This window comes from Numenius arquata, chromosome 6, assembly GCF_964106895.1.
Source record: "Numenius arquata chromosome 6, bNumArq3.hap1.1, whole genome shotgun sequence".
NCBI lineage: Eukaryota > Metazoa > Chordata > Aves > Charadriiformes > Scolopacidae > Numenius > Numenius arquata.
Genome location: NC_133581.1, coordinates 56,745,140 through 56,772,377, shown reverse-complemented (window position 1 = coordinate 56,772,377; position 27,238 = coordinate 56,745,140). Strand labels below are relative to the sequence as shown.

The window sequence follows — 27,238 nt, the reverse complement described above, 5'->3', positions numbered from 1 at the left end:
CTTATGGACTATAGAGAAGTTTTAAATAACCACATACTCCCCAAATTCTTACTCAAAATAAAATTTGTTAATAAAATATTACTTGTATAATGCTATAGAGGTCATCTTTGCACAAGTGTAAAATTCACACAGTTTATTGCTGCTTTACATATCTTGTGAAACAGCTAACATAACTTCAATAGCCATAAAAGTACATAGTACTTTACAGATTGGAAACTTGACAACACTGATGCCCTGACACGTCTGAAATCCAAGGGCCTGATACCACAAATCTTTACTCAAGTATGTTGTTCCACTCATTTCAGGTTAGCTGGAGTACAGACTACTCACACTTATATCTATGCAAATGCCTGTGAAGTTAACAAGGCTTCTCATTGCAGAGCTGTGTTCTCCTATTTAATGTAACAAATCCACTTGAAAAACACCTTTGAGACTCTCACTTTTCCATCTAATAGGAAAATATTAAGTTCAATTCAGTTCAGTGGAATAATTTCTTCCACAAAAATCACAGTTCAGGAACAATACAAGTAAATATAAAATAATACCTCTGAGCTCCCACTGTCAGAAAAATTAGGCAAGGATTGGCATCTTCTCGGTAAACTTTTTGTCTACAGATAAAACAAAAAGCAAAATACTTGAATTAGTTTGAGACTAATATAAACAGAGCTTTCTGATACATTCTGCTTTCAAAAGCAGAGACTGACAAAAATAGAGCTAATGTCCAAAGAAATAAGTATTTTTACTTAAAAAAAACCAACTGCACCTTTGCCAGAGTGAAGGACTGTATTTGTCTGGATCTCTAGATGTCTTAAACCAGTTCCACTGCCACTTGTTCAAAAATCCAAGACACGTTCAATGTACTCATATAGATTAATGCTAAAGAGCACCTTCAGTCAGTGGAAATACTCTACATATGTGCTGTAGATGCTCCAATCTCAGAACATACTATGAATATGTCATACTGTTGATCACCTAGTGAATTTACTGAGTGTATGGACAAGTTTTTCCAATGAACGTATTTTAAGCCGGATGCTTCTTAAAAGTATCATATGTGACATTAGTCACACACGCATTCCTATCTTGGGAATCCCAAACAACAACAATGGCCAGGTAACATCACCACAACCAAAATTTTCAATGAGAATATCACTTCTTCCTAAGAATCTAGATATGCTTTGTCTGTTTTTACTTGTTGTTGTTAACAGACCTTGTAGCATAGTAACAGTTTTCTTTTTCAGTAAAAGAGAAGTTCCCAAAAGGTTCACATGCAAACATGGAAAAATATAATATTTTAGTAACAGCAGACTTTATTACTTCCAGTTATTATATCTAATGGCCCAGTCAACCTGTAGGCAAAGGACTACCAGCACTTTTCATCTCTGCCGGACAATTCCAAATCAGTGTATAGTTACATATACAGCCATAACTTCTTTGTGCCTGAAGTCAAAGATGATATATAATTCTGAATAGTTTTTAGCCAAACACAAAATAACTATCTTAAGTTGCTGTTGCCAGAGGGTGGTGATGTGCAAAGTTGATGGCAAAACTCTTCCCTTTTGACATATTAAATAAACTTGTCATTATTTCTAGCCAGTTCAAGCAAAAAACGTTCAAATCAGCAGGTGTTCCTTTATCACCACCAAATTTATTTTTTTATTCCACTTCCATGTCATCTACAAGTCACTTACTCTTGAATGACACATTCTCAGATAGCCACAGTCACTATTTTAAAAGCTATTTTTAAGGACAAAAGCAAGCATGTCTAGCCCCACGTTTCACTTTCAAATAGGAAACATTATCAGACAGATCTTAAGTGCTCTAATAGTCCGAACCTGCAGATGAAGCTCTAAATTTTAGTATAAAACAGTGCCTCCAAACACTAAATTATACCTGGGAGCTCAGCTGCAGTAATTATATGCTAGCCTCAGTTTGCCCATTTCTGGCTGCAAATACATCCACACATGCATTAGTTTTCCTCAGTTCCAGCTGTCTCAGCAACACCGCCAGCCAGTTCCAATCTTTCAGCTGTATTTTAGCTACCAGAACACTCACTTGTACCTCAAATTCTCTAGTAAAGAAATATTTTCAGCTTACTTACCATGGCATTTTGGTAAGATTTTACCCACTTCTGCCTCTCGGATCTGTTCACTTGAAATAGCTAACCTTATGTAAACACATATAACTGAACACTATCATTAGGCACTTTGGGTTCTCTGTGGAGCCTACAGCTCTTATGCCCTACATTGCCCCCATGAAACAGATCAACGATGTTTGACATAGTCAGGATTCTGTAACTGGAAAGACTCACACTGCAGCTTAGAGGCACACTTCAATCCTTCACTTGCAAATCACCTGCATAGTATTGCCTATCCTTTCATATCACATTCAGATAAATTCTAGATAAAAAAAAATAATAACCACGCACTTGGAAATATCTCTTTTCCCCTATTCTGCTTCTTGACTCCGCCAGTTTTTTAGATGTCTGGGCATAGTGGAACATCCAGTAAGCTGCTCCACTGATATATGTCAAATTACTCAAAACCTGTTATTTATATCACAGACCCTCCCCTAAATCATCACCTAGTGCTCTAATAATGCAAAATAAGGGGCACCTTTAAAATATGCAATAATCCTTTCCAATCACAGTCTCAAGTTTCAAAAAGTGAGATTTAGCACTTTCTACCAATTAAAAAATGAACAAATATCTAACATGAAATTGTTTCTAGAAGTCAACTACATAGAAATATTTGTCTTATGACTAGATCTTCAAACTATGAATTGTTTTGCTAATCGTAATTTCTAGTGTTCCATTTTAAAAAAATTGTACCGTAATACACACCAGTTCAGAACCACAGAAACCATGATCATCTTGCTCAGCTTCTAATTCTTCCTCATGATCAGTGAAAAGGTCTTGAAATACACCATCCTCAATAACATTGCTCTGAAATATTAATATATTTGCATATTTTAATATATGCAATACTATTATTTTAGTCAGCTATAGGAAGTATAGTAACAGATAAATAAATAGAGCCTATAACGTATTTGAGCTAAAGATTTATGATGACCAAGACTAGTATCACAGAAGTCATTTATCCTAGGCTTCTGATGGAGGACATTCTTTAATGTGATCATGAATTGCATGGTACAGAAGGGGCAGAGACGTGAGGAAACTGATTAATGCTACTTGATTGTCTAAAGTTTTTATCTTTAGCTTTGGTAATTTATGTCAGGTCACAGTAGTCCATACAGTAGCAAGAAGACAGCTCTCAATTTGATCATAGTAAGACTAGGAGATGGGGAACTATGTCAGGTTTATTCCTGCTATCAATTAATCCATGCATAAGTGTGCTTTACCTCTTGTACAGGAATGCGAACTGGTCATGAAATGCTAGTTTCTCTGTAACCTCTGCCATACGAAGGCACAGAGTGATACAGATACGGGCATACAATAGGCATGTCCTTTTACATGAACAGCTCATCTCTTGCAACACAATCATAGAATCATTCAGGTTGGAAAAGACCCTTGGGATCATCAAGTCCAACCATCTACCCTACTCTACAAAGTTTTTCCCTACACCATATCCCCCAACACCACATATAAACAACTCTTAAAGTCCTCCAAGGATGGTGACTCAACCACCTCCCTGGGCAGCCCGTTCCAGTGTCTGATCACTCTTACTGTGAAGAATTTCTTCCTAATGTCTAGTCTAAACCTACCCTGTTGCAACTTGAAGCCATTCCCTCTTGTTCTATCGCTATTTGCTTGTGAGAAGAGACCAGCACCAGCCTCTCTACAACGTCCTTTCAAGTAGTTATAGAGAGTGATGAGGTCACCCCTCAGCCTCCTCTTCCTGAAACTAAACAGTCCCAGTCCAATAGTGTAATCACAGTGGAAATTTTTATATTCAAAACATTTAAAAATTCAAAAACATTGGCATTTTCTAAATGGACTTCATTACATATAACAAAAAAATTTTACTATGTTTTAATAAAATCACTGCCAGCGTAGCATAGCAGAAGAAAAATTATACAAAAGTAGCTTTCCACATAAATATAAAGACATTAAGCAAGACAATATAATAGCAAATGGTAATTAAGAATAATTACTACCAGAAACTACATTATTGCAGAAAATTAAATTAAACAATACTATTCAATACATATTATTGCAAATTGTACAATGACTTATATACCATGCTTACAATGTAAAGAAGTGTTAATAAGACAGCAGCATAAAAGATTAGATTTAACAAATATAATGTTAGAAAAAGATGTATATTTCTGCAAAAGATGGAAACACTAAAAATATATTTAAAATATTTACCTCATATGTAGGAAATAAAATTTCCTTTAATGAAATTGTAGCAGAGAATTTTGGTGGAGCTGGAGCAGAAAACATTTTTAAAGCTTCTGGAGAGATGGAAACCTTCAAAACAAATACAATTTGGTTATCAACTAACATAATTCCAGTTTATAAATGTCTGTACTGAATCTGAACTGTTAGGTGACAAAATGCCATTTTCTGCTAAACATGATTTTGTCAAAAACAACCCCACCAAATAACAATGAAATCCTCCACAGCCTGAATGAACTACCTGGTTTGTTCTTTTAGTGTTTTTGTTTGTTATAAATGGGCACATCAGCCTATATTATTACTTCAGAGAAGAAATTAAGAACTGAGACAGGAGGTTTCAGAACAACTCTCCCCATTGATGAAACAGTCCATGTAAATTTTGGTATCGCATATTGCCAAATGTTGAAAAAGCAGCAGAACTTTATTTCCAAGGTGTTCTGTTCTTTTGTTGCATGACACAATAAAAACCAAAAAGCCCACTTCTTTCCCCCCCCTGGATTTTGTGTCTGCATTTGTCGGATTGCGCATGTACAGAACACATTTCTTACTTTCTCTCCTAATGGTTGCAGTTGTAGTTTTTTAAGACAATATTCAGCTACTTTTTTGCGTTCAGTTAGACTTTCTGATGTATGAGGGGGAAGAAAGTGAATCCTATCAGTCTGATTATTCTGGAATTGCTCTGAAATAGGAACTCCTTCATAACAAATTCTGCAGCAACAGAAAAAATGAATAAATTACTCTAATTATGTCAGATATTAACACCACGTAGATAGCTTGGTTATTAGAAACAAAGAAAACTACATAAATTTTAAATCAAATTAGAAACAAATGATGAATAAAACTTTTTTTTTTCTAAACTAAAGATTGAAATTACTTAATATACAATGGAAACCCGGTGCTAAACTTGCAATTTTTGTAGTTACACACCAAATAATTTTAAGAAGCCTTTCATGATCAGGTCCATCGTGTTTATTATAGAAGTCACAAGAAAAATATAACAATAAGCTCTAAATTAGTATGAAATGCATTACATGCATTAACTTCATGCATACCAATTACACCATTCCAGTGCTATGCTTACAGTCAGATATACTTAAATGACAAAGAGAACTGATTTCAGCACCTTATGTAATTACTTGTGAATTGGATTCTGATTATTTACTTGTTTGCCCTTTTTCTAAAATAAATCTACCTATGGAAAACAACTCACAAAAGGCATTTTTCACCTTAGAAAGTTGTAGTTTGAAGTAGTTATACCTCCCAATTTCCTATTTAAATACAGTTTCAATTTCCAAAACCAGTGAACACTTTCACACAACACAGTAACTCATAAGTATGTTTATATATGCATGTGCATATATATATATATAAAGTCCTGTAATAACTGTTCTACCTCTATTTCATTTGTTCCTGGCACCTCTAAAGGGAAATCCAGATTTGAAAGATCTATTACTACTACCAAGCCAGTAAAATTATTTTAGACATCAGTAACAACAACTATTAACATTTGTCACTTAAACAGATATTTTACAGGATTTATAAATAAAATTATGATGAATATTTTTATTTATCAGAGAGTAGAAGTTACATTTATATTCTTTGCTATTCTTCTTGTAGTTTGTTTTATAGTAAATAATTTTCTCACATATAGTTCTTACTGTACTAGCAATTACAAGCACAGAATGCAATAAATGGTGAAATATGTAATAATACACAAAAGCACAAGAAAAAACACTCAATTTCATATGTTCAGGTATCCATACATGTATCTAAATTAAAAAGCACATTACATGAAATACTTCATTTCTCAACACATTGGCATATGCCAACACTGACATCTACTGGTGTTAGTCAGGTTTGGGGTAGTTTTTCTGCGAACTAAATTAATAATGAAGTATCTTTGCGCATTCATGGAACTAAAGTGTGTAACTTCTTTTACTTGCAATTTCACTGTCAGATGTATATCTGCTATAGTGGACTTGATTCCCATTTAGGCTAATTGCAGTGTATTTCCATTTTAAGACCTAGTTAAATTATCAGAATACTGTATAAACAGGGGGAGTCTCAACACAACTGAGAACGAGCCATGTGATTTAGCAAACAAAATGACTTCTGAAGTACATTTGGACGTTAAAAAGGAATCCTTAAAATGTAGCACTGGCCCAGAAGTTGTAGTTCTTAAACAGAGAGAAAGATTATAGATCTGGGAGTAGTTCTTGAACTCTTTCTGGAATGTTCCTTTTTTCAAGTGGAAGTTTTGACAAAAGACCTGTTTCTTAAAGAGAAGAAAAACAAGAACTGAAAACCTCACTTTTGAAAAGTATTTGGCCTTACTAGTTTTTCTTTACATCTAAGTATTTGGTGGTTCTGACTCTTCAAGGTAGGTGTCTGCATAAGAGGAATGTCAAGTGAAGTTATACAAGATACAAAAAGGTATAAAGCAATCAAAATATTCCTTAGCATTTGGTGGTTAAAAGTGTTTTAATTGAACAACGTAAGAAGAGCTGTCTCTCTTTTAGGGCAGTTTTGTCATAGTTTTCAAGTCAAGGAATTTATACTAAGTAATCAACTGAGAGTCAATGCAAAAAAACATTCAGATTTTCCACTTCTGGAAGAGAAAAGCAACATGGAGCAAATCTCCAAGTAATAATAATACTGATCTAGTAATATTCTATTTCCATCTGCCGGTAAAAAACTGTAAAATCAGAATGTCTCAGGGAGATGCAGGTATTCCTGCATGAAGGAATCTTAACAAACAACATGAAGCTACAAATCCAGTTAAAATTTTTGTAGGGTATCTGCCATGAACAGGTTTTACTATCCATATATAATCTTCATAAAAATATATTTAACTTAATACTTATGTTCATGTCTAAAAAAGCAGGTTTTTTTTAACTCTCAGATAACTGATGCCTGCAGAGTATGCCAAGATTAAATAAGGGAGCAAATGCAAGGCACCTTTGCTATCTGATTAAATAAACTTAATACAGTCAGTCCCAGGAGAGAGCTGTAGCTGACCTTGGGAAGTTTACATCTTGATAAATTGATACATCCTGCTCTGCAAGATGTTTTTTGTAGACGTGAATGAAAAGTTATATATATTTTTAAGCCTGCGGATACTTTTCATAGAGAAGACAAGACATTAAAGCAAGAAAATTATTGCTTTCTTGATCTGTTCTACCATAAAATCCTACAACTGTAGGCTTCTTCAGACTTTGTTACAGTCAAACATCCTTTCATGGAAGAATTCAAAACTAGTACCGAAAAAAAGAAAAAAAAAAAAAAAGATAGGTCTATTGCTATTTAAACAGCTGACAAAGCCATTTGAATTTTACTATCCACTACACTGAAATCGTGCTTACCCCCACATAATCATTTATATTTGTGAAATTAGCTAAATGCAGGGAATTGGTCAGTAATGAAATGTGAACAGCTTAAATGGACCTAAATTAGTGTCAGGTAAATGATAGTTTTGACCTTCAAGGCAGATAAGGCAACCAGTTTTAAAAATTAAAACCAGAAGATGATGTTAGAGCATGCCACTAGATGGCAGTGCTCCAAAGAATTTACTTTTCAAGATTTTGAGGATTAAATGAATTCAGCAAGGAATTTTGGTATGGGCTTCTTTTTAAATTTTAATTCTCTTCATCTCTGGGGAATGTAGCTCTGCATGTAAAAACTTCTTCCCCAAAATTTTTACTGGTTCATAAAGCTCAGATTCACCCTCAATTTCCTCAACCTGTTGGCTACTTGTTGAAAACCAAACCATTCTCTTCTTCAAATCCCATCCTCCCACAGCTTCTACAATTCATCTCTCCTAGTTCCATTCCCGCCTAACTCCTTCAGCTTCTTGGGTATTTTAAGGAGTTCTGTCCTCTCTTCTCCTCTTCTTCTACTCTATTGCTAGTAATGTTCTAATCAAAGACCACAGAGAGGTTCCTTCTCCATGATACTGAATCAGAACGTGTTTCATCACTCTGTTCTGCACCAAAAAAAATATCAGATGATCTTCCTCTTAGGGATGTCAAGCTGCCAGTGCTAGCTCAGCAAAGCTGAAAGATAAAGATCTTATGATTCTTTCAGACTTCTGATCTCTGAAAAGATGATCTTTTCAGCCTTCATGTCCTCCCCACTACTTTCTGTCTTCATCACTATGGCTAGCATCCCATTATTCACATAAACTCAGAACACAGGTATCATTCACAACATTCTAAAATTAAAGTCTTCTTCTAATCTCTCTACAAAGCTAAAGTGTTGTATCTAATTTCGTACCTTGCTTGTTGCAGCATCCGTTTCTTTAGCCTAGACAAGCATCACCTTGTTTTGTTCACATTCATTCAAAGTGCTACTGCAAAGATCATAGTTGCTTGCTTTGAACGTTATCCCATTCTTTGAAGTAACAGAAAAAAAGCTCATTCAAATATAAGATGGTCCTCTGCTTTTAAAGCTTTCACAGCCTTTCCTTGTTTGCCATCTCTAAATCAGTAAAGTGTTTTTGTGACTCCTGTTTTTGTGACTCCATCACTGACTTCCTAAGGTTGGGTTTTTTTCCTGTTTGAACATCTTTTTGCCCACCCTCATGCTGCCTCTCACATCTGAGAAAAGCTCACTACAGCTATCAATTTATTCTCTCAGAATTTCCTTAAATCCTCTTCCACCATGACCTGCAAAATAGTTAATGGCTGGGGCTTGGTACGCTGAAATCCCTGCTAACAATGCTGATCAGTGTCCTTATTCTTACTGAGTCCTTATATTCTCTGTCTATATGTATCCAACAAACAGAAAATGCTGCTGAATCAAAAGCAAACACTCCAATTATGGCCATGAATAATATTCATATGCTACCTAAATTCCTGACAGAAGCAGAAGCTCACAGAAACCAAAGGGAAACATCAGGGCCTAGTCCTGTACCCTGAAATAATGCCATCCTTGATGGTTAGGGTAATCTTGACTACATCAAAAGAATTCAATGACTAAAAACTTTCATAAAGCAATTTATGGATTCATATTTTATGGTCAGAGAGAAGCATTATGATTGCCCAACCTAACCTTCTAAATAATACAGATAATAAAATTTCATCAGCATTCCTGCATAAAGCTCACAATTTGCTGGGTGAAACTCAGGATATATCTCAGAAAGAAATCTAGTTGTGATTTAAAGGCTATAAGTAATGGATAATTTCAGAAGCTGCTGCTTTCATTGCTATATGTTGAAATTTTATTGCTACTCTCAATTTATCTAGACTGAAACCTCAGCTACTGGGTCTGTTATATTTTCATTTAGCAAACCCTCTTGCATCATAAACTATACCATGGAAGTAACACATTCAAATCAACTCTATATCTCTTGTGTAGAACCAACATAATGATCTTTTAAATGTCTTAATACCAAACTGGTATTCAAGAAAAAGACAGGAATTGACACTTCTGCTTGCTCCTCTAGAATGGTATTTGGAACACTCTGTTAAGTGCACAATGTTCTACAAACCTTTATACAGAAGAAGAATCACAGATTTAGCCAACAGGAAATCTGTTGCCCCTCTCTGGCACTTAGATTTTTCAGGGACTCCAGGGAAAAATCTCCCTCCATTTCAAATACAGAACATGAAGCCCTTTTCTAAGGGTGGATGCATCCATTCTTTCAGGGAAGGGCAAACTTTTTTCTTTTATAAGACAGGAAAAAAAGCAGAGTGGTGATCTCCATCTCTTTATGATAATTCATTATTGAAGCACAGAGCCAGGAAATGAGAATTCAGTTGCTTATCTGGGGATTCAAACCTCACTCACCATTACATTATTTGACCATTCTGGGTACAGGAAGTTGTGCTGTTGAGCAGAAAAGAATGCAAAAGTCATGCAGCCAAGAGAGAGAACAAGTGGTGACATGACAGTCTCAGTTGTTAGAGCACTTACCTGAACAGAAAAGCTCTGTATAATATTTCTAATCCTAAAACGTTTTTTTCTATATTATTGCTAATGTCTCACCTCCTTTATTTTAAGGTAAACAAATTTAATTTAAAGTTCAGAGAGTATTACACAGCCATCTTCTGTTGCTTTATCTTTCAAGACTGTAAAGCTCCTTTCAGAATTACTGCTTTTCAGGATACAATCTCCCCTCCTACAAAGAATGACCCTAATTCTCTATTCTTATCCTTATGACCTTGCATTTGGCTGCACTAAAACGCATGTTTTTCAAGTGAGCCCGAGTTAACAAGCTACACAAATTGCCCTGTAAAACTGACCTAGCCTTATCCTTATTTACCACTCTACCATTCTTAAGATCACTACAGCCTTTATGAGCAATAATTTTATATTTCTGGAGCTGGTGATACACAGAAACCATAGTAGCAAACTGCCAGTCTGAAAAACCATCAGGAAAAACTTGAGAGTATTAAGGCTCCAATTGTGAATTTTTTTGACATTACTATATAAACTAGAAAGGCACAAAAAAGCAAAAACATAACCAAAGTAATAAGCAATGAAAAAAGAATATGCTTCATATTCATTCATATGCACATTATTTTAGTGCAAAAAATGTCCAAAAAAGGCAAATGAAAAAAACCCAAATATTTAGGAATTCATTACCATCAAATACAAAAATTGGTAATATAATAAAAATGATAAAACTGAGAAGGCTTATTCCAAAATCCATTTACATTTCCTCACTACTTCTAATAGAACAAAATTTTTGATGGATCTCTTTTTACATGTTGCATCAACCTCAGAAAAATCAATTACTATGCATTTTGTTCTAATTCAGCTCCTCATTCATTAAAGATGCAGGATCCTGTAGTTATCACATGACTACCTTTTACATACGCAATGAATACTTTTGACTACAAGTTTATCTAGATCCTAGTTCTGTATGTGCTGCGTTTTGTGCATGCATTGAGTTCAACAGAACTACACTCAATTATTTAAAGTTGTGCTTGCTCCTAAGTGCTTGTAGAATGAGGACGGAGGTAAGATTGTCTCTATGATAAAGGGCTGGTGGGTGTGCACTTTAAACCTTTTACTATTGCAGAATTTCACATTCACAGAAAGCCTACTCTATTTGCTCAGTCTTTCTTGTTATTTCAATGGGACCTCTCATGTGAGTAGAATGAAGTATAAAAATTCATATATTTATAACCTAAATTGTGAAAAATAACTTAAAATATGTCTACAAAATGCAATTTATTTTAAAAACAAACCAAAAAATTACATTCTAAGCAAGATATAAGCCTTTTAGTACCCTTGTTTGTTCTAATTATTTGAAAACACATCTACCAAATAAGGCAATTTTTTTCAAATCTGTTTCTTTGCCACTTCTTTGAAACTACTAAATACTGAAACACCATGAAAGTTATTTCTCAACGTATAATGTTTTAACTTACAAAATTAATTAAACCATAGTAACTCTGAATATAAGTAAGTTCATACCTTTTCTTTTCAGCTTGCTCTCTCAAATAAATATATTTGGAACTCAATGGTTCTTCCTCCTTATTGTTGGTGTCCTCTGATGTACATAAGATATTGTGACCTCTTACGTCTAAAGTATGATGAACTCTAGAAGCCTGTTGTAAATCCGGAGGCAATATAAAACTAGGAAAAGCAGTACGTAGACGATGAATGCCTGGATAATGTCTACCTCTAGAAAAGAAAACATAGAAATCAAGAATCTTAATATCCATTCTCTATATTCTAAAGTACATAGTTCATCAAATACTATATCACTACATATATCAGACCAAAGGACAGAAATTGCTAACATATATATTTGGTATAAAGTGCCTTTCTACTAGTAGTATTCTAGTAGTAATTTCTACTAAAAGTAGAAATCATACTACTTAGAAAGGAAAAAATAGGTAAAGCTAAAATGCTGGTAATAATTTTAAAGTAAAAAAATAAGTGCAGTAATCACAATTTTACTTTCCCAACTTGAGTAGAGCTTTCACTTGCTGCACTGAAAACTTAAACCAAGTAATGCAGATTTACAGCTTAAATTGGGTATGTAAATAAATGTTATGTTAAACATATACATTCATCTGCAAATTCTCTCCCATCACAGAGTACCTTGTAAATACCCTTAAAATTTTGAATTAATTTTATGATATCATATCACTCGAACTTCTTCCGAGCTTGTCAATTCAGCTGTTTATTACTACCTTTGAAAAGTTAATAACTAAAAAATTCTACCATTTTACTCTCCAATCTGAGTTGTACTGAAGGTGATGAAAGTCTATTGACTTCCACAGGCCATGGATCAAATTCTAAAAGCAGTCTCCAGCTACTGTACGAACACTACAAAGTTAATAAATGTCTAACATGCAGACAGTTACAATGAGAAGAACAGTATATGGAAAATGGCTGAGAAGTAAAAAACTCAGAAATGGTTCCCTAAATATATGCTATTTTGAATTATATTTCATAAGTGCCTTCATAATTTAAAGAGAAAATCCCAAACAAAAATGGTTAAAATTACACTGAAGACACTTCAGTTTTAACTATTTTTCTGAGGTTCTCATGAGACGATGACAGCTTCAAGAACTTGATTTTTTGTTTTACTGAGAATTATACCTTATGTTATAAACAGATAGTATAAAGGGGAAATCAGGAAGAACTACAAAATGAAGTAAAGAAAAACACAAGATTGATTTATCAAGCAATACATATTTAAGTTACAAAAATAGTATTTCGTATTTGCTTATGTTTTCTGAAAAATAATGACAGTAAGTAAAAGATAAAAATCACACATGTAAAGAAAAAAAAAGGCAAAAATAAGTGTAATATAGGAGAAATTTGACTCACAATCATGAAATTATCACACCAAGTATATACCAGATATATCTCTGTTACATTTATATAGTCTGAGTCCCTAAGTTTATAGGCACATGACAAGCCAACAGGAAAGATTGTCAATTAGTCTTTTTAATTTAAATAAAACTGCTCAAAATATTTTTTTTCTGAAGCCATACAACTTTAACATATAGAAAAGAGCCTAGTTTATGCTTCAACAAGGCAGTTTCACCAGATCTTACAATCCAAAGTCTCTACTGAAATTAGTGGCAATTTTGCCTGAATGAAAACAGTGTCAAGGCTATGAAATAAAATATGAAAGTTAAACACAAAAATGAAATACCTGGTTTGAAAAGCGACTCAGTCATGCAATATTCAAGACTGATTAGGATTTAAGGCACATGTACAGCAACCCCATTTAACGCAAAGGATTTTTTTTTTTAATAATTAAATACTTTTAAAGCACAAATGGAAATAAGTAACTATTTTGGAGTGTGAAATCAGAGATCAGTGCTTTAATAAGAAGATTACATTAATTTAAAATTAGAAAGAAATACTTTACATTACATTTTTAACTCGATAGAGATAATATAATCTTCATAAACGTTTATAGTAGTTTACCTCAGGATGCTTTAACACAGTTCACTTTCTCTGCAATGCAATTACCACAAAATTAAAAAATACAAATAAAATTAGATGGCAAACAGTTTAACTCTGAACTTACAACAGTTGGAGTGATTTCTGTAAACGATGGCAAGCAAAATAATTTTTAAATTATTTAGGAACTTTTTCCTCTAACTTTTTATTTATTTAAATTAAATGACAAAACAATTTGAATGTTATTTTAATTGTATTATCATTACAGCTCTTGTATAGAAGTTTATCATTTCATTGAATGAACTAACTGAATGCTTTATCAATGTAAACTGAAATATTTGGGGCATGCTGCAGGTAAAGGTGAATGTTTTTACAGCACGCACTCTCCTAAAACAGACTATTTATCATTCTTTGAAAAAAGGGGACATGAAAAAACAATACTATGTGTGTGGCCTACATTACCTTCACTTAATGCACTAAATACGGGTTTTTTAGAAAATTGTGCAGTTTCTGCACCATTGATAATCTGACAGTAAGTATTTATTGAAGGTAAAACACTCATTGTCTGTTGACACTATTTGTTTTAATATATAATCTTGCTAACCAAATGATCTTTAAGCAATGCAGATAAGCAATGGCATGCAAAGGGTCACTTAAATGCCAATTTGGCTGTTTCATAAACTTAAGCATTCTTTTCCCATGACTATTCTCAGCTACTTAATTGAAAGTATTATCCATTTACAAACTTTAGGCCTGCCATAAAAAGGCTCTCTTCTGTATCCAATAGACCTTTCAGGACCCTAAGAACAACAGAAGGTAATAATTAAAGGTCCTTCGTTTTTTCCCCGCTTTTCCCAATAGAGAAGTGAAGAAGCAACCTATAGTACATCTAAACAAAGCTATCTATAAAGATCTTATTAGCAGTGAAGACCATAAAACTGAAGAGTCTCACTTGACATGGGATGGACGGGATCAGTTAAATTAGGACACGGTCTGTACTACTTTTGTAATCTGCACTCCTACTACAGAATGACAGACACAACCTATGACAGGAGCAAGGTAATAACCAGTTGTCCTTAAATTACAGCTCTCCATGTAAAATCTTCTGAATTTCAGACAAGCACTGACTGTAATACAAATTCAAGTTAATGAATTTTTAATACATCCTCTCTATTTAAAGATGATGACTTACAGCTGGCATTGCTTATATTAAATTTGTGGTATTTTCCATTGTTTGTTTTTAATTATTTTGATTAGATTATGCTTGGAATTGTATGGACAAATTCAACCCCCACATAAGCAACTTCAGTTTCTGCTGCAGTCAAGAGAAGTTTCATCTGCATACAGCAAGACTAAATAGGCCCTCTGGATTTTAAAAACCGTAAATCAGAACTATTTCAAGGAGATAAATAACAAATTAAAACTAGAGATAGCAAATTAAACTTGATAATTTAGATCAGAAACTGCAAGTGTTCAGATCCAAGTTTGGGGGGATGGGATTACTTCTTCTCAAAACTTATCTATCATGCTACACACTAACAACAATATATTTTCAGTATCTTTCTTATAATAATGAAATATGATTAAAGAATTACTTCACATTTGAAGCCTGAGGCAGCAAAGACTGTTGCAAGTAGTGTTCCTCTTGCAGCTGTTTCTGCACTTCACCTGGTTTAATTTTTAATATTGCTTTTCCGTCCACCTGTAGCACATCCAAGGATGGAGCCTAAAATGTTCATGAACAGAAGATAAACACAGTATTACAAACTGATAGGTTATATGGATATTTTCACACCCACCTTGGAGTAGAACAAGAAGCAACGACACAGTAGTTTAGAACTGCTTTCACTACTCAGATTACAGCAGCACCCACAGCTATTCAGGATATGGAATAAGCAGAAAAGTGTGATAAAGCAAAATTTCCAATCGACCCTACCTAAATTGCATTTCTGAATAGTGTATGAGAGGACTGTATTTCAACATATTACAGACAGAATAATCAAAAAAGCATCAAAATCATACTACTACTATTCAGAACTATCGAACTTAGAAAAGCATAAACACATCTAAAATTTGTATTACATTTTTAAGCAAGTTAAGCAGATACAAATAGTTTCAAGGATGATATTTTTTAGAAAAGTTTCTTCAAGGTTATTTTTATTAAATATTGAAACTTCATCAGGAATACAGATTTAAGGAATTCCTACTGTTTCCACCCACAGTTGCTCTTTCCTATTTATTAAAGCACTACGTGCTTAGTTTGCCAAAATTTGCATGGAAAAATTATGGAAGTTTATAGTTCATAAACAAGTACATTAATCACCAAGTAAAAGACACTAAAAACTGAAGAGGATACCTAAGAGAGTCACTACCTTCTGAAAAAGCTTACTCAAAATTAAAATGGTTTCATATTGAAACCAATACCACTGTTTATATCGGCACATACATGAAAAAATATGAAGGACCACAGCCAGATATTTGAAGTCTACCAGAGAAACTGAAAGTCAGCCAAAATTTTACATAGAGAAAATAGTCTAACAAAAATAAGAAATACAGAAAAGTTTGAAAGTAGTCTGTCTACCTGAAAATTTATCATTAAAATGAGCCAAATACAAGACTACAATTTCTGCTTTTGAACACCAGGTAAATGTTTCTGTCATGATCTCTGGTCCAATTTAAAGAAAAAAAGGAAGCTGATTGGATGCATTACCATTCCCAGCTTTTGGAATGTCAAGATACTCAAATAATGTGAAAAAAAATGTCATGTAAATGATATTCAAAGTAACAGAAGATATTCAGCAACCAGTATGGCTAATGAAAACCTCCAAAACTAAAATTACAGCAGCTCTTATTTTAAAATCATAAGCCAAAGTTTAGTGATCTCATCTTTTATGTGAAACAGATCATGAAGGGCAACTTAACACACTCTTGCTAATGAATTATGGAAACTATACTAAGTAGAGGGGAGTTCCTTTAAGCCTAAAATCAAAGAACATGAGTCAACCCACTTACTATTAGATGGACACTTTACATGTATATAATCTCACATTTTATTTCATTTTCTTTGTAGAAATACCAGTGAACGCACTTCTTAATCAAAATAGTTGTGTAATTCAGTTACAGATGTAACATAAAATTACAATAACAAGAGCAAATATTTGCATTTTTTCACCTGATTGCTTTGTGTATAGCCAAATTTGCAAGTTGATCTGCACAATCAATCAATTTATCTTGGAATTGCATGGGCTGTGCAGCCCACAAAGCAAAGCAAAATAATCTCAAAAATAAGATGTCACAAAAACATGCAATGAATAGTGTTCAATAGAAATACTAACATCACCGTTACTCTGTACAGAAATAGTTCTGCTAAGGATACAATAGAACATTTAGCTAATACATATGGGTTGTTAAAAACATTTCCTTTTTCTAAAATTTTGTCTCCATTATTTTTTCTGTGTGTATAAGTGAAAGCATGCACTTTCAGTTTAAATAATATATTTAAATCACATAGTACTTGTGTTAAATAGAACCAAGTGTATGTTATCTTTTCAGGCGCCAATCTTGCAGACTACTCTGTGTTGTAAGATGACTGAACACACACTGATGGGTGTTGCGGCAACAATACCACCAGTGCATTACAGAAGTGGCACGCTGCCCAAAATAATACCGTCTAAAAACTTCATCACAGTACCCCAGTACTGTTTAAATAACTGGGAAACTGTTCTGTTGGCAAACAGTATATAGTTTAGAAGTAATAAATAATCTTACTGTATTCTTGAATATTATAAAAATTACCATCAGTGACCTTGTACTGTGTTTTGTTTACGCATCATTCAGCACATTTAATTTAGTAACCAACAGATCAAATGATGTTGCAGAGTATACTCAAAAATACCTCCAAACATCATTATCAATTATATAAAATGATATAGCCAAGTACAGATAGCACATGAAATTTCAGTTTCAGAAGGATTAGAAATATTTCTGATCTACAGATAGACAAGTATTGTAAGGAAAATTTCAAAACACAAGATTTTTTTCTAATTTAGCAGAATTTTTAAGACGTAATAAAATTCCATTTTCAGCCATCATCTTCAACAGAACAACTCCAACCCATCTAACCAAAATGATTTTGCTACCACAAGAAGTTGCTAGGAAATATGACTCCTTAGCTGTTGAAGAATGCCTGCCAGCCGGAACTGCTCGGGCCAGCATCACCAGGTCACATAGGGCTTTACTTCTTGTCCACTGCAGCCCCATTGCAGAATGCGGTACCATGACCAACAAGGAGTTTCTGTCATCTCCCTGTGACTCGCTCCCAGAACTCCCCTGTCCCTTCATTCCTGAGCGCAAGATGTGTGCATCTTTGGTTCTTGGCTATCCTAAAATCGATCAGGAAAGTTGGTTGCTAACGCTCTGGAATTCTAGGCACTTACCTACCTCTCTCTATCCCTTACTCCATGCAGCTTGAAAAGACATAATCAGGGCCAAACTACAGTCAGTGGGAGGAGCTGAAGAAGCAGCTGAAGTATGGCCCTTAGGCATTCAGAAGGTTTCTCATTTTGACTAGACCTCTGCCTTATGATGACCCTGAAACGACATACTCGCAAATATTGGGCCATCAACAAGCATCCCACATGCGTGCCTCTCATCCTCTTTTCATTTTGGTCCGTTTACCTCCTTCTTTTAAACACCTGTATCTGTCTTCCCATGCAAGCCGGTGTTCATCTCATTTATTTAAGTTTAGGCCAAGGCTATCTGGTGTATCATCTGCACATAACACCACCTAGTGGAAACGCACCCCATTGTTGCTTGCCCTTCTCATAATACCATTTTAAATATTATAAATAGTATTATTCTCTTTTTACAATAAGCATATATAATAATTTTAAGACAAAGTAATCATCTACATTTGAAGCTGCAGAAGGAACCCCGTTAGTGTTTTATTTCAGTATCTAGTTATAGCCTTGAAATACCAGAACGCTAGAAACCAACAACATATGGGAAAAGACATTATATGGTCTTAGCAACAAATTTGTTCTCTGTGGTACTGTCTCTATAAACTTGATACATGTTCTCTACTAGAAATGTAAGCTTTATAGAGTTGATATCCTAATGACAGTTTTTGTCATGTGACAAATATCACAAAACCAAAAGGATATTGAGCATTACGCCATTTTCAAGGAAGGCATGCACTTGTTAAATGTAGATTAGGATTCTATTTATACATTGTTTCATTTGTAATCTTCTTTCCAATCTCATAAAGAAAAGCCTAACCCAGCATCTGACCGAATGAACCTTAATTTGTTTTTTCCTCTAACCTTAAGCTGCAAGACCAGTATGAAGACCTGTTTTATAGAAAATCTTTTAAAGGGCAGGTGGTAAGGATACAGCTTGCAGTGCAGACTTCTTGGATGCTCTAAAGCATCAAAACCTTAAGAATGGGAAAACTTATACTATCTAACAATAGTACTAAACCTGCTTACCTGCTTCACTTGCTTCTTATACGTTAACAGCTCAACTTCAGGCTGAGATTCATTTCCTGCTGCTTGAGATTCTTTCTGAACTACTGGTGTCTTCTGAGGGAAAAAATATAAATAAATAAATACAATATTTATTATATGCAATTATTCTGTCATCATCCATGCATTTTATGAAGCACCTAGAACACTGTATCAACTTTATCTTAAGCCAAATATTTCCTCAACAGCTAACTAGATTTCCAAAAATAAATATAGTAATAGGCAAAGGACCTACAATGATTAAGACCACATAATAATATTTATATTTATTTATTCTTATCAAAGATATGGTCAGTTTCTTCTACAAATTGCACTTGTAAGAAGAAATTGCAAAATATAGGAAGAAATATACATCAGAAATTCATATCAAGAGATCTATGATCCTTTAAAGCAAAGTCATTAATGCCACTAAACATTAAGCAATCTCCCAAACATATCTAAGTTTAAATATCTAAATTTTAAAAACAGTTTGAATGAAAGGCATAAAATGATGGGCACTAATATATATGAATATAGATTAAAGTCTTATGATTCCATTGCCCTAATCGGCATTCTATTTAATAAAAGCAAAACTCCTTATATCCAGCAGTTGGAGAATCAAACCCCATAAGAAAAGGAATGAACAAGAGACACAAAAGCAAAAGAGAGAAATATAAAGGTTTACTTGTGATTTATGAAGTACCAAAATGTTTCCAAGGACTATTCCATTTCCTTCCCTTCCCAGTTTTATCAGTTTAAAATATGAACTACCTATCTTAACAACTCTGCAAGCAAATAGAAGCACTATTAACTTATTATATTTTAACATTCCTAGATAATGCAGAATGTTAACAGGCTTGCTTGGTGAAAACTTGGCAGGACTTGAGATTCAGTTTTTATTTCCTCATGTTCAATTGGCGCCTGTTGTATAAGCAAGAGAAGAAAAGTAGTTTCAAAAAAGAATGCTAAAAAAATATTATTCATACTACCCGATACAACAAAACAACATCAAAACACTATACAAGCATAAATTAGAGTCTGGGTCTTCATTAGACAAATTATTTTGAAAGGAACAAGTACATTCAGAGACAAATGATCTTAGGCTCATCTTTTGCAAACATTTACACACATGCTTAGCTCTTTACTATAAAGAACTTCTCCATGGAACTGCTTATAGAAGAGAAGTTTAAAAACTGACTGCAATTTTCAGTTAATCATTTTCTCCACAGGAGAAAATTATAATCCTTCCAGTAGCAGAAAAGCTACCACAAAATTTGAAGTTTTTCTTAGTTTCCAGACATACTATTCCTTCTAGTCAAAGGAATGGTTCAGCAAGTCCCCCTTTGGTTACAGTATATCTATGTGAAAAAAAAAGCAGAAATAAGATGCAGGAACAACTCTTGAAACAGATGGTAGTTTTAAGGACAGTGTGCTTTCTAAGCACCTGGTTAGCATACATGTACGTAACTCAGCACACATGTACTTTACCCTTTGTGCCATATACTGGCTTAGGAACCAAGTTTTAAAGATAACAGTAACAAACAAGTATCACATCTAAACTACATTTCATTTTAGAATACAATTCTTTAAAACTGCTACAGAAATGTTAAATATTTCTGGTGAAAATATTTCAGAGCCACAAGCTGATGCAATAACGCATTAAAGCTATCAGTTGAATATGTGTTAGAAACAGTCTGCCGTGTCATGAAAAAAACCTTTTCCTGGCATTGCAAATGTCCATTTGCTTTTTTAATGTAAGAATCTTCCACCCAGTAGAATTTTTATTCCATTGAGTGTATTGTCCACCTAGCAATCTAAAAATAGTATTTTTTTAACGCCCAGGATTTTTTGCATTTAACCTCAATACATATAAAAAGCATATTCTGAGCTGCAACATTTTTTTTCCTTGCATATTAGAAAATGGAAAGGAAAAAAAAAAAATGGAACCTCCAGGCCAACACAAAGTGATAGATGCATACACTACCCCAAAAAAGTAAACTATAAAGCTATAAAAAGCTATGGCCTTGCAGAATATTGTACACGTTGGTACTTTGCTTTTAACCTGAGCCTTAGTAATTTATTTACCTTTGACAGAAAAGACAGCTTAAGAAAAAAACAATTCATATTACATATATTTTCATTACCATGAGAGCAAGGAACTAAAATAGAGGAATGTAGTAACAACTCTGACTAAAAGGAACAGAGCCAGCATTATCTTCCCAGGCTATACCAAACCTTCCTCGCCTTTGCAGCACGTGCATGTTTTCAAACATGGTGATTACCATGGACTATTCATTACTACAGTCCATCTTAGCCAACTGGAATTCTTTCCCCGTGTAATATATTAACCAATTCATGGAATCCGAGAGAAATTTTCACAAAGCTTTTCATTCAACCAGACTGGATCAACTTACATTTCTAAACTATTGCATAATATGTAAATTACAATTTTACATATTAATTTTCCTGTTCTGTCAAAACCAACAGAATTATATGAGCAAATATTGTCTTAATTTCATTTTAGACACCTGCACATGTTATATGATTGATTTCCTTTGTTGGGTGCGGTGTTTTCTCTTTTGTCCACTCCTCATGGGAGAATTGCAGGCACAAAGTTATTGTGTTATTTTAATAAAATGATGTGTACTGTCTATATATGTACTGTGAGCTGTGTGTTTGCATTAACAAAAACATGGCCAAATATAACTTTGGGAAATAAAAGGGTTGAGAACTGTGGCAACTCTTAATTCCTGTGGGAATCTATTCTTGAGTGTTCTGCCCATTCTTGAGGAAGCTGTTTCCTGCACTGATATCTTAACCTTGTGATGGAAACTTCTACTGCACCTTTAAAAAATAGCCTTATTAGCCATAGCCTTCCTCCTGCAGGTGTAGAAAACTATTAAGGTACCCAAACACTTTGGTAACTCATTAGAAAGCATTTTAACATTTTCAGTCATTTCGGTAGGTTTATGGTATCTTTTGTAGCTGAAAAGACTCATTGTGAGTCCTGACATACAGAAAATTAAAATTTTGTTGTTGTTGTCTGGGTTGTTTTTTTTTTAATAATTACCTCTATATTTATCTTACTTAAATATTTTCATCTGGTATTTCTTTGATTCCTCATTTGATAGTTACATGCTATTAAAATAAATAATCTTCCTCTCTGTTTTGACAAGTCTCTAACACCAGTGCAGAAAAGACCCTGGTAAATGACAAAACAAAGTCAATCTAGAGGTGTGAACATACTAATATTTTAAAACAGTACTTTAACATGGTGAATTTGTACAAATTATTTATACACAAAGCTAATCACCCTGTGCTCCTTTGACAAAGCCTGAAACTCTCAGAGATTACAATCTACCTGATTAAAAGCAATTTGTTCTAATATTATACCAGTATCTTACTGACCCAATGAGGATTAGTCTCCCATTTTGTTAGACTTCAGGGTAAAAAGACAGTCCTTGCCCCATGAAACCTGTAGTGTTTTTAAGACAAGCGTAAATGATGTGGGCCTAATGATCATAAGAAGTGGAAAGTGATTGTTAATAAAATGTAACAAACTGCACAACTGGATTGCTTTAATTAGTTGTTTGCACTGGTAAATTCGAAGAAATAAACAGATTTCAGAAGTCCACACATGTAAACCACCTACCCAACATCTGTCTCTAGGCAGTTTCTTGCAACGTTATGAAAATAAAACATCTTTTTAAAAAAAAGAAAGTAATATGAGTTAACTATTCCAGAAAAAAAATTTCAAATGGTAGTGTCCACCCTTGAAGACTAAGAGGCTCAGCAAGTGGCAGGAAGCGGCATAGCCTTTGCCATGATTAACCTTATTCAGCATAGTCAATAATGTATGCTTCCTGAATTAATAATATAATAGTAGGCTCGTAATAAAAAGCATCATGGTCTTGATTTAGCTACATTTTAATGGATGCTAAGACCGTGAGAAGAACATTCTGTAAGGAAAAAATAAGAAAACCAATAGGAAGAGCTAGGGCTTTCCCACTTATAGAGAATTAAATGAAAAACTGAAGTATCTTCTTCATTTCCATGACACTTAGAATACACCTTATAGCACCTAAAGGGAAAAAAAAAAATATTTTCAATAAGCCTCTTAAAATACTGTTTTATCTGAAAGCAATATATTATCTGTTGTATGACTTTCATATCAGCTGAAATATAAAGAACATAGAGCAAGTGAGATACTGTAAAGTTACGAGCAAATATTTGTTTGTTTATAGATACGAAGCAAATACAAGTATATCTCTTCTCAAATTTTAACAATAATTGGTCTTCATCAAACCACTTTTGAGAGAGAATTAACGCATTACAGAGAAAATCTTCTCAAGGCCTCGTTATTGAGATTAGCTGATGAGCTAGAGATGTTTTTTTAAAACTGAAGTATACTTTATGTTGGCTTCCTGATAGTATGGTGCACTGTATAGTCCTTGTTTAATGGAAGCATTCAAATTTTATGTTATTTTTCAAGAACAAAAATGTTGTTCATTTAGTTACCACCCTCACAAGCTCACTGATCTGCTGAAAACAATAACTAACTAAAGATGGTGAGCTGCAGGTTCATCACCAAGAAAGCTGAACACCAAGAAAATGCATTTCTGAAATGAATATAAATACCCTCCTATGGATACTAAATCCAACACATAACTTAATAACTCAATATACTTCAGGAGCAGCATCAAGCCTCAAGGCAACAAAATTACTCCAGGCATTGGAACTGATATTATTCTTATAATAAAAATTCTACTTTTTAACAGAAAGTGTGGTAGGAATCATTATTCATAACTGATTTTCCTCGAAGGAAACAGGGCTAAGTACTAATGTCCCACTGACCTGGCATTCCATTCCCCAGATAATGCTCTTTTTGATGCTGGGGGAAAAACAGTGCTCAGCCCCCAAAGCAATATCATAAGCTATCCATGCTAGCCAGTCATTAATGCAAGAACAAGAATAAGATAAAGAGAACAGAATAGGTTTTTTTGTAACAAAAGAAAAACACATGTAATTCTGAGAGCTTGTTTTCATTTTACTAGTTCTGTTCTTTTCCTTGGTATTTCTCTTTCATTTAAAAGAATACGTTTCTTACTTCATTAGAGAAGGCAAGCCTTGAAGCCCAGTGTAACGTAAATAAACCATGCATAATAATAATAAAGAATTGCTCATCTTCGTCCTATTTATAAGGTCACTTAAGTTCAAAAGACGCCTGCTGCAAATGCCTTTGATTTTTTTTAAAAAAAAAGTAATCAGCAAGGGTGTCATTCATTCTCACTAATGTCCATATGTCTATACCTAAAAAAACACTAAACCAGAAAGCCATCACCAAGTTCAAATTTTCATTTTACTTTAAGCCTGATTGATGTAAGTTTTAGGAATAAAGAATTAAACATCACAGTACTCCAGAGGTCAGATTTTCGAAGCTCAGAGCCCAGTAGCTCCCACTACAAACAACAGAAACAGTTCACTTCAAATTAAGAACATTAGGACTTGCTAGGGGCCAAATTTTTTAAATCTTACATACAGTATAAGCCACTAGTAACTAATAATTATTTTGGGTAAGTTGAACAAGAAACAGTTTTCCAGATCCAGGATCTTCTTTAGCCCCCTTCCAACCTGCCCTGAAGTATTTTTGAATCCAGCTGGAAAATTTCAACCAAAGGGAACAGTCCCAAATTATTACATTCCTAAAATGCAAGTCAATTAATGCCACACTGAGGAAAGTCTTCTCTGATTTCAGTCCTAATTGAAATACACCAGAAATTATACAGAGAGTGGCAGACACTGTGAATGCCTCAACCACACAATCAGCTCCCAGAAGAACAGAACAGAAGAAAATCAAATCAGAGGACATAAATCTATTGGAAATGTAGTTTCAGACTATTGCTGCTCATTGACTCAGACAGTGAAATTAACTCAGTTCAGGATCCTGTTTTCTCCTAACTTTTGTATTTAATCAAAAGACAGTCAATCTCACATTAAGGGAATGTGAGGTACTACACTTACATTCTATGAGAGGTCTCTGTGATCATAAAAAGTAGCATTTTGATAGCTGTGGGAAACAATGTTCTTTATCACCTCCTAAAGCACAGGTTCATACACTTTTCATCAGTCTTCCATATTTTCTTGCAGAGGCAGCTGCTGCTGAAAAGCAGTAGTTCACCCTCCATGGATCTATTCATTCCATGGCATCCCTAACAAGTGCTAGCAGGAATACCAAGTGTGATAGTGATTTTTGTGACATAAGTTTCAGCCCTGTTGGAACTAGAACAAAACCGTCAGTCTGGCTAAGAGAGGACAAAGAACCATCTGATAGTAAGTTATTAGTCTAGTTAACAAATTAATTAACAACCCTTTGGTGAAAATCTAGGAAACTTTGCTGTAGCATCTACCTGATGCCTAGTATTACTGATATCTTCTGCTGTAATTAAATGAAGTTACTCTCTCTTACAGCTGCTTACACAATCTACCTAACGGTGGCAATAAGGAATTTGTCTCATTGAGAGTTCACAAGCTAAACAATAACTAAAAGAAGCAATACTTTCAACAATATCCCAAATGCATTTAATGCACTTCTTCATCTGTCAGACTAGAATACGTCATCTTAAAAAAGAGAGAGTAAAGAAAAAGAGGTATTAAACTATAAGCAGTATAATAAAAATAACACCCCAAAAGAGCTTATGATTTAATATATATTCATATCAGTTCATTTTTAAGGGACATAAAAAAAAAATGGCAGAAGAAACAGTTAAGAATATTCTATGACACATTAGTGTCTTTATGCATTTGTTTTGTCTGGCTTCCGTGTTGTAACACATTGTAGGAGCTGGAAAAAAAAATATACAGCTCTTATAAAAGTAATATTTACCCAAGAGAAAAATATTGCTTTTGTTCTGGTTCACCTACTTCCATTTTTATGTTGTAGTTCTGGCCAAGAACACTCTCCAGGAGTTCTTTGATCATCTGGTCTGAGGGAGATGGAGAAGTAGACTGCAGGGAAGCAATTATTTCATCAATAGACCTTGCAACCACTTTCACAGGCAATGCTGGTGTGGAAGTAGGCTCTTCAGGTTTGCTCTGCTGGAAGTTCTTCTCGTATATTTTTGAAGTGTCTGGTGTAGTCACATCTCTTACCTCTTCCAACTGTTCTTGAGCAGACCTCACACTTGGCTGCTTGCTTCCTTTTCTCAGTACTCTTCCCAATTCAACATCTAAATCTTGTTGCTTTGCTTTTGAAATCACTCTTCTTCCCTTCTCACAGCTCTCCCTGGTTATTTTTCCCTTTCTTGAAATGTTTTTACTTGTATCAGAATCTGTAGAGCTAAATTCATCGCTGTCTTTAAACACAATATCTATTTCTTCACTTTTATCTCTTTTTAAATTTTGGGGATCCATCTGTAGCATATGCACTCTGTCCTTTATTTTACTAACAGCTTTTATCTTTTCTAATGAGATAAGGGATTTATTAACATGAAAATTAGACCTGCAGTAACTTGGCATCTGAGGTGGTGCTGGGTGCTTGACCATTACAATTTTTTTAGTGGTACCTGCAAATGATGCTATTACTGGCAGTTTTACAACTGTACTTTCACGACTACAAGTGGCATTTCCTCTGTCAACTTTTTCAGAGCAACTTCTCTGCTTTTTGTCAGCATTGTCTTCTTCCACAGATTTACTTCTTTGCGTCATCACCCTGAGATCAGGAGTCTGTTTTTTCATGTCTCTTACTTCAGAAGATATCCTTACTTTCTGTGAACATCAGAACACCCAATGAATTAATTAGAAATATTTTTATTTATATTCATGACAGGCTTATGTGGACTCTTTGACCTCTGGAGAGGATAATGTTCTAAACTGACACGATTGATCTGGTGTTAAATCTTCCAATAAAGGCTAAATGCTCACGTTTCTAGGAGCAGTAACTATCGCTTGTTTGATCTTCAGACTACCCCAATGAGATTCCCTGCATATAGTCTCACGTTCCTTAATC

The 27,238-nt window shown here is 34.1% G+C and overlaps 1 protein-coding gene across 1 annotated transcript in view; it reads right to left on the bottom strand.

The window, feature by feature from the left end:
* TTC6 (tetratricopeptide repeat domain 6) overlaps positions 1-26,937 on the bottom strand; it is a 59,687-nt gene extending 32,750 nt beyond the window's left edge. Inside the window, exons 1-5 of the mRNA XM_074149578.1 lie at positions 26,796-26,937; positions 26,155-26,693; positions 19,219-19,311; positions 15,328-15,458; positions 11,780-11,989 (exon numbers count right to left, since the gene is read on the bottom strand). Coding sequence (XP_074005679.1) covers positions 11,780-11,989; positions 15,328-15,458; positions 19,219-19,311; positions 26,155-26,693; positions 26,796-26,937 — 1,115 coding nt within the window. The remainder of the gene's footprint in view (positions 1-11,779; positions 11,990-15,327; positions 15,459-19,218; positions 19,312-26,154; positions 26,694-26,795) is intronic.
* Between the last annotated feature and the right edge of the window lie 301 nt (positions 26,938-27,238).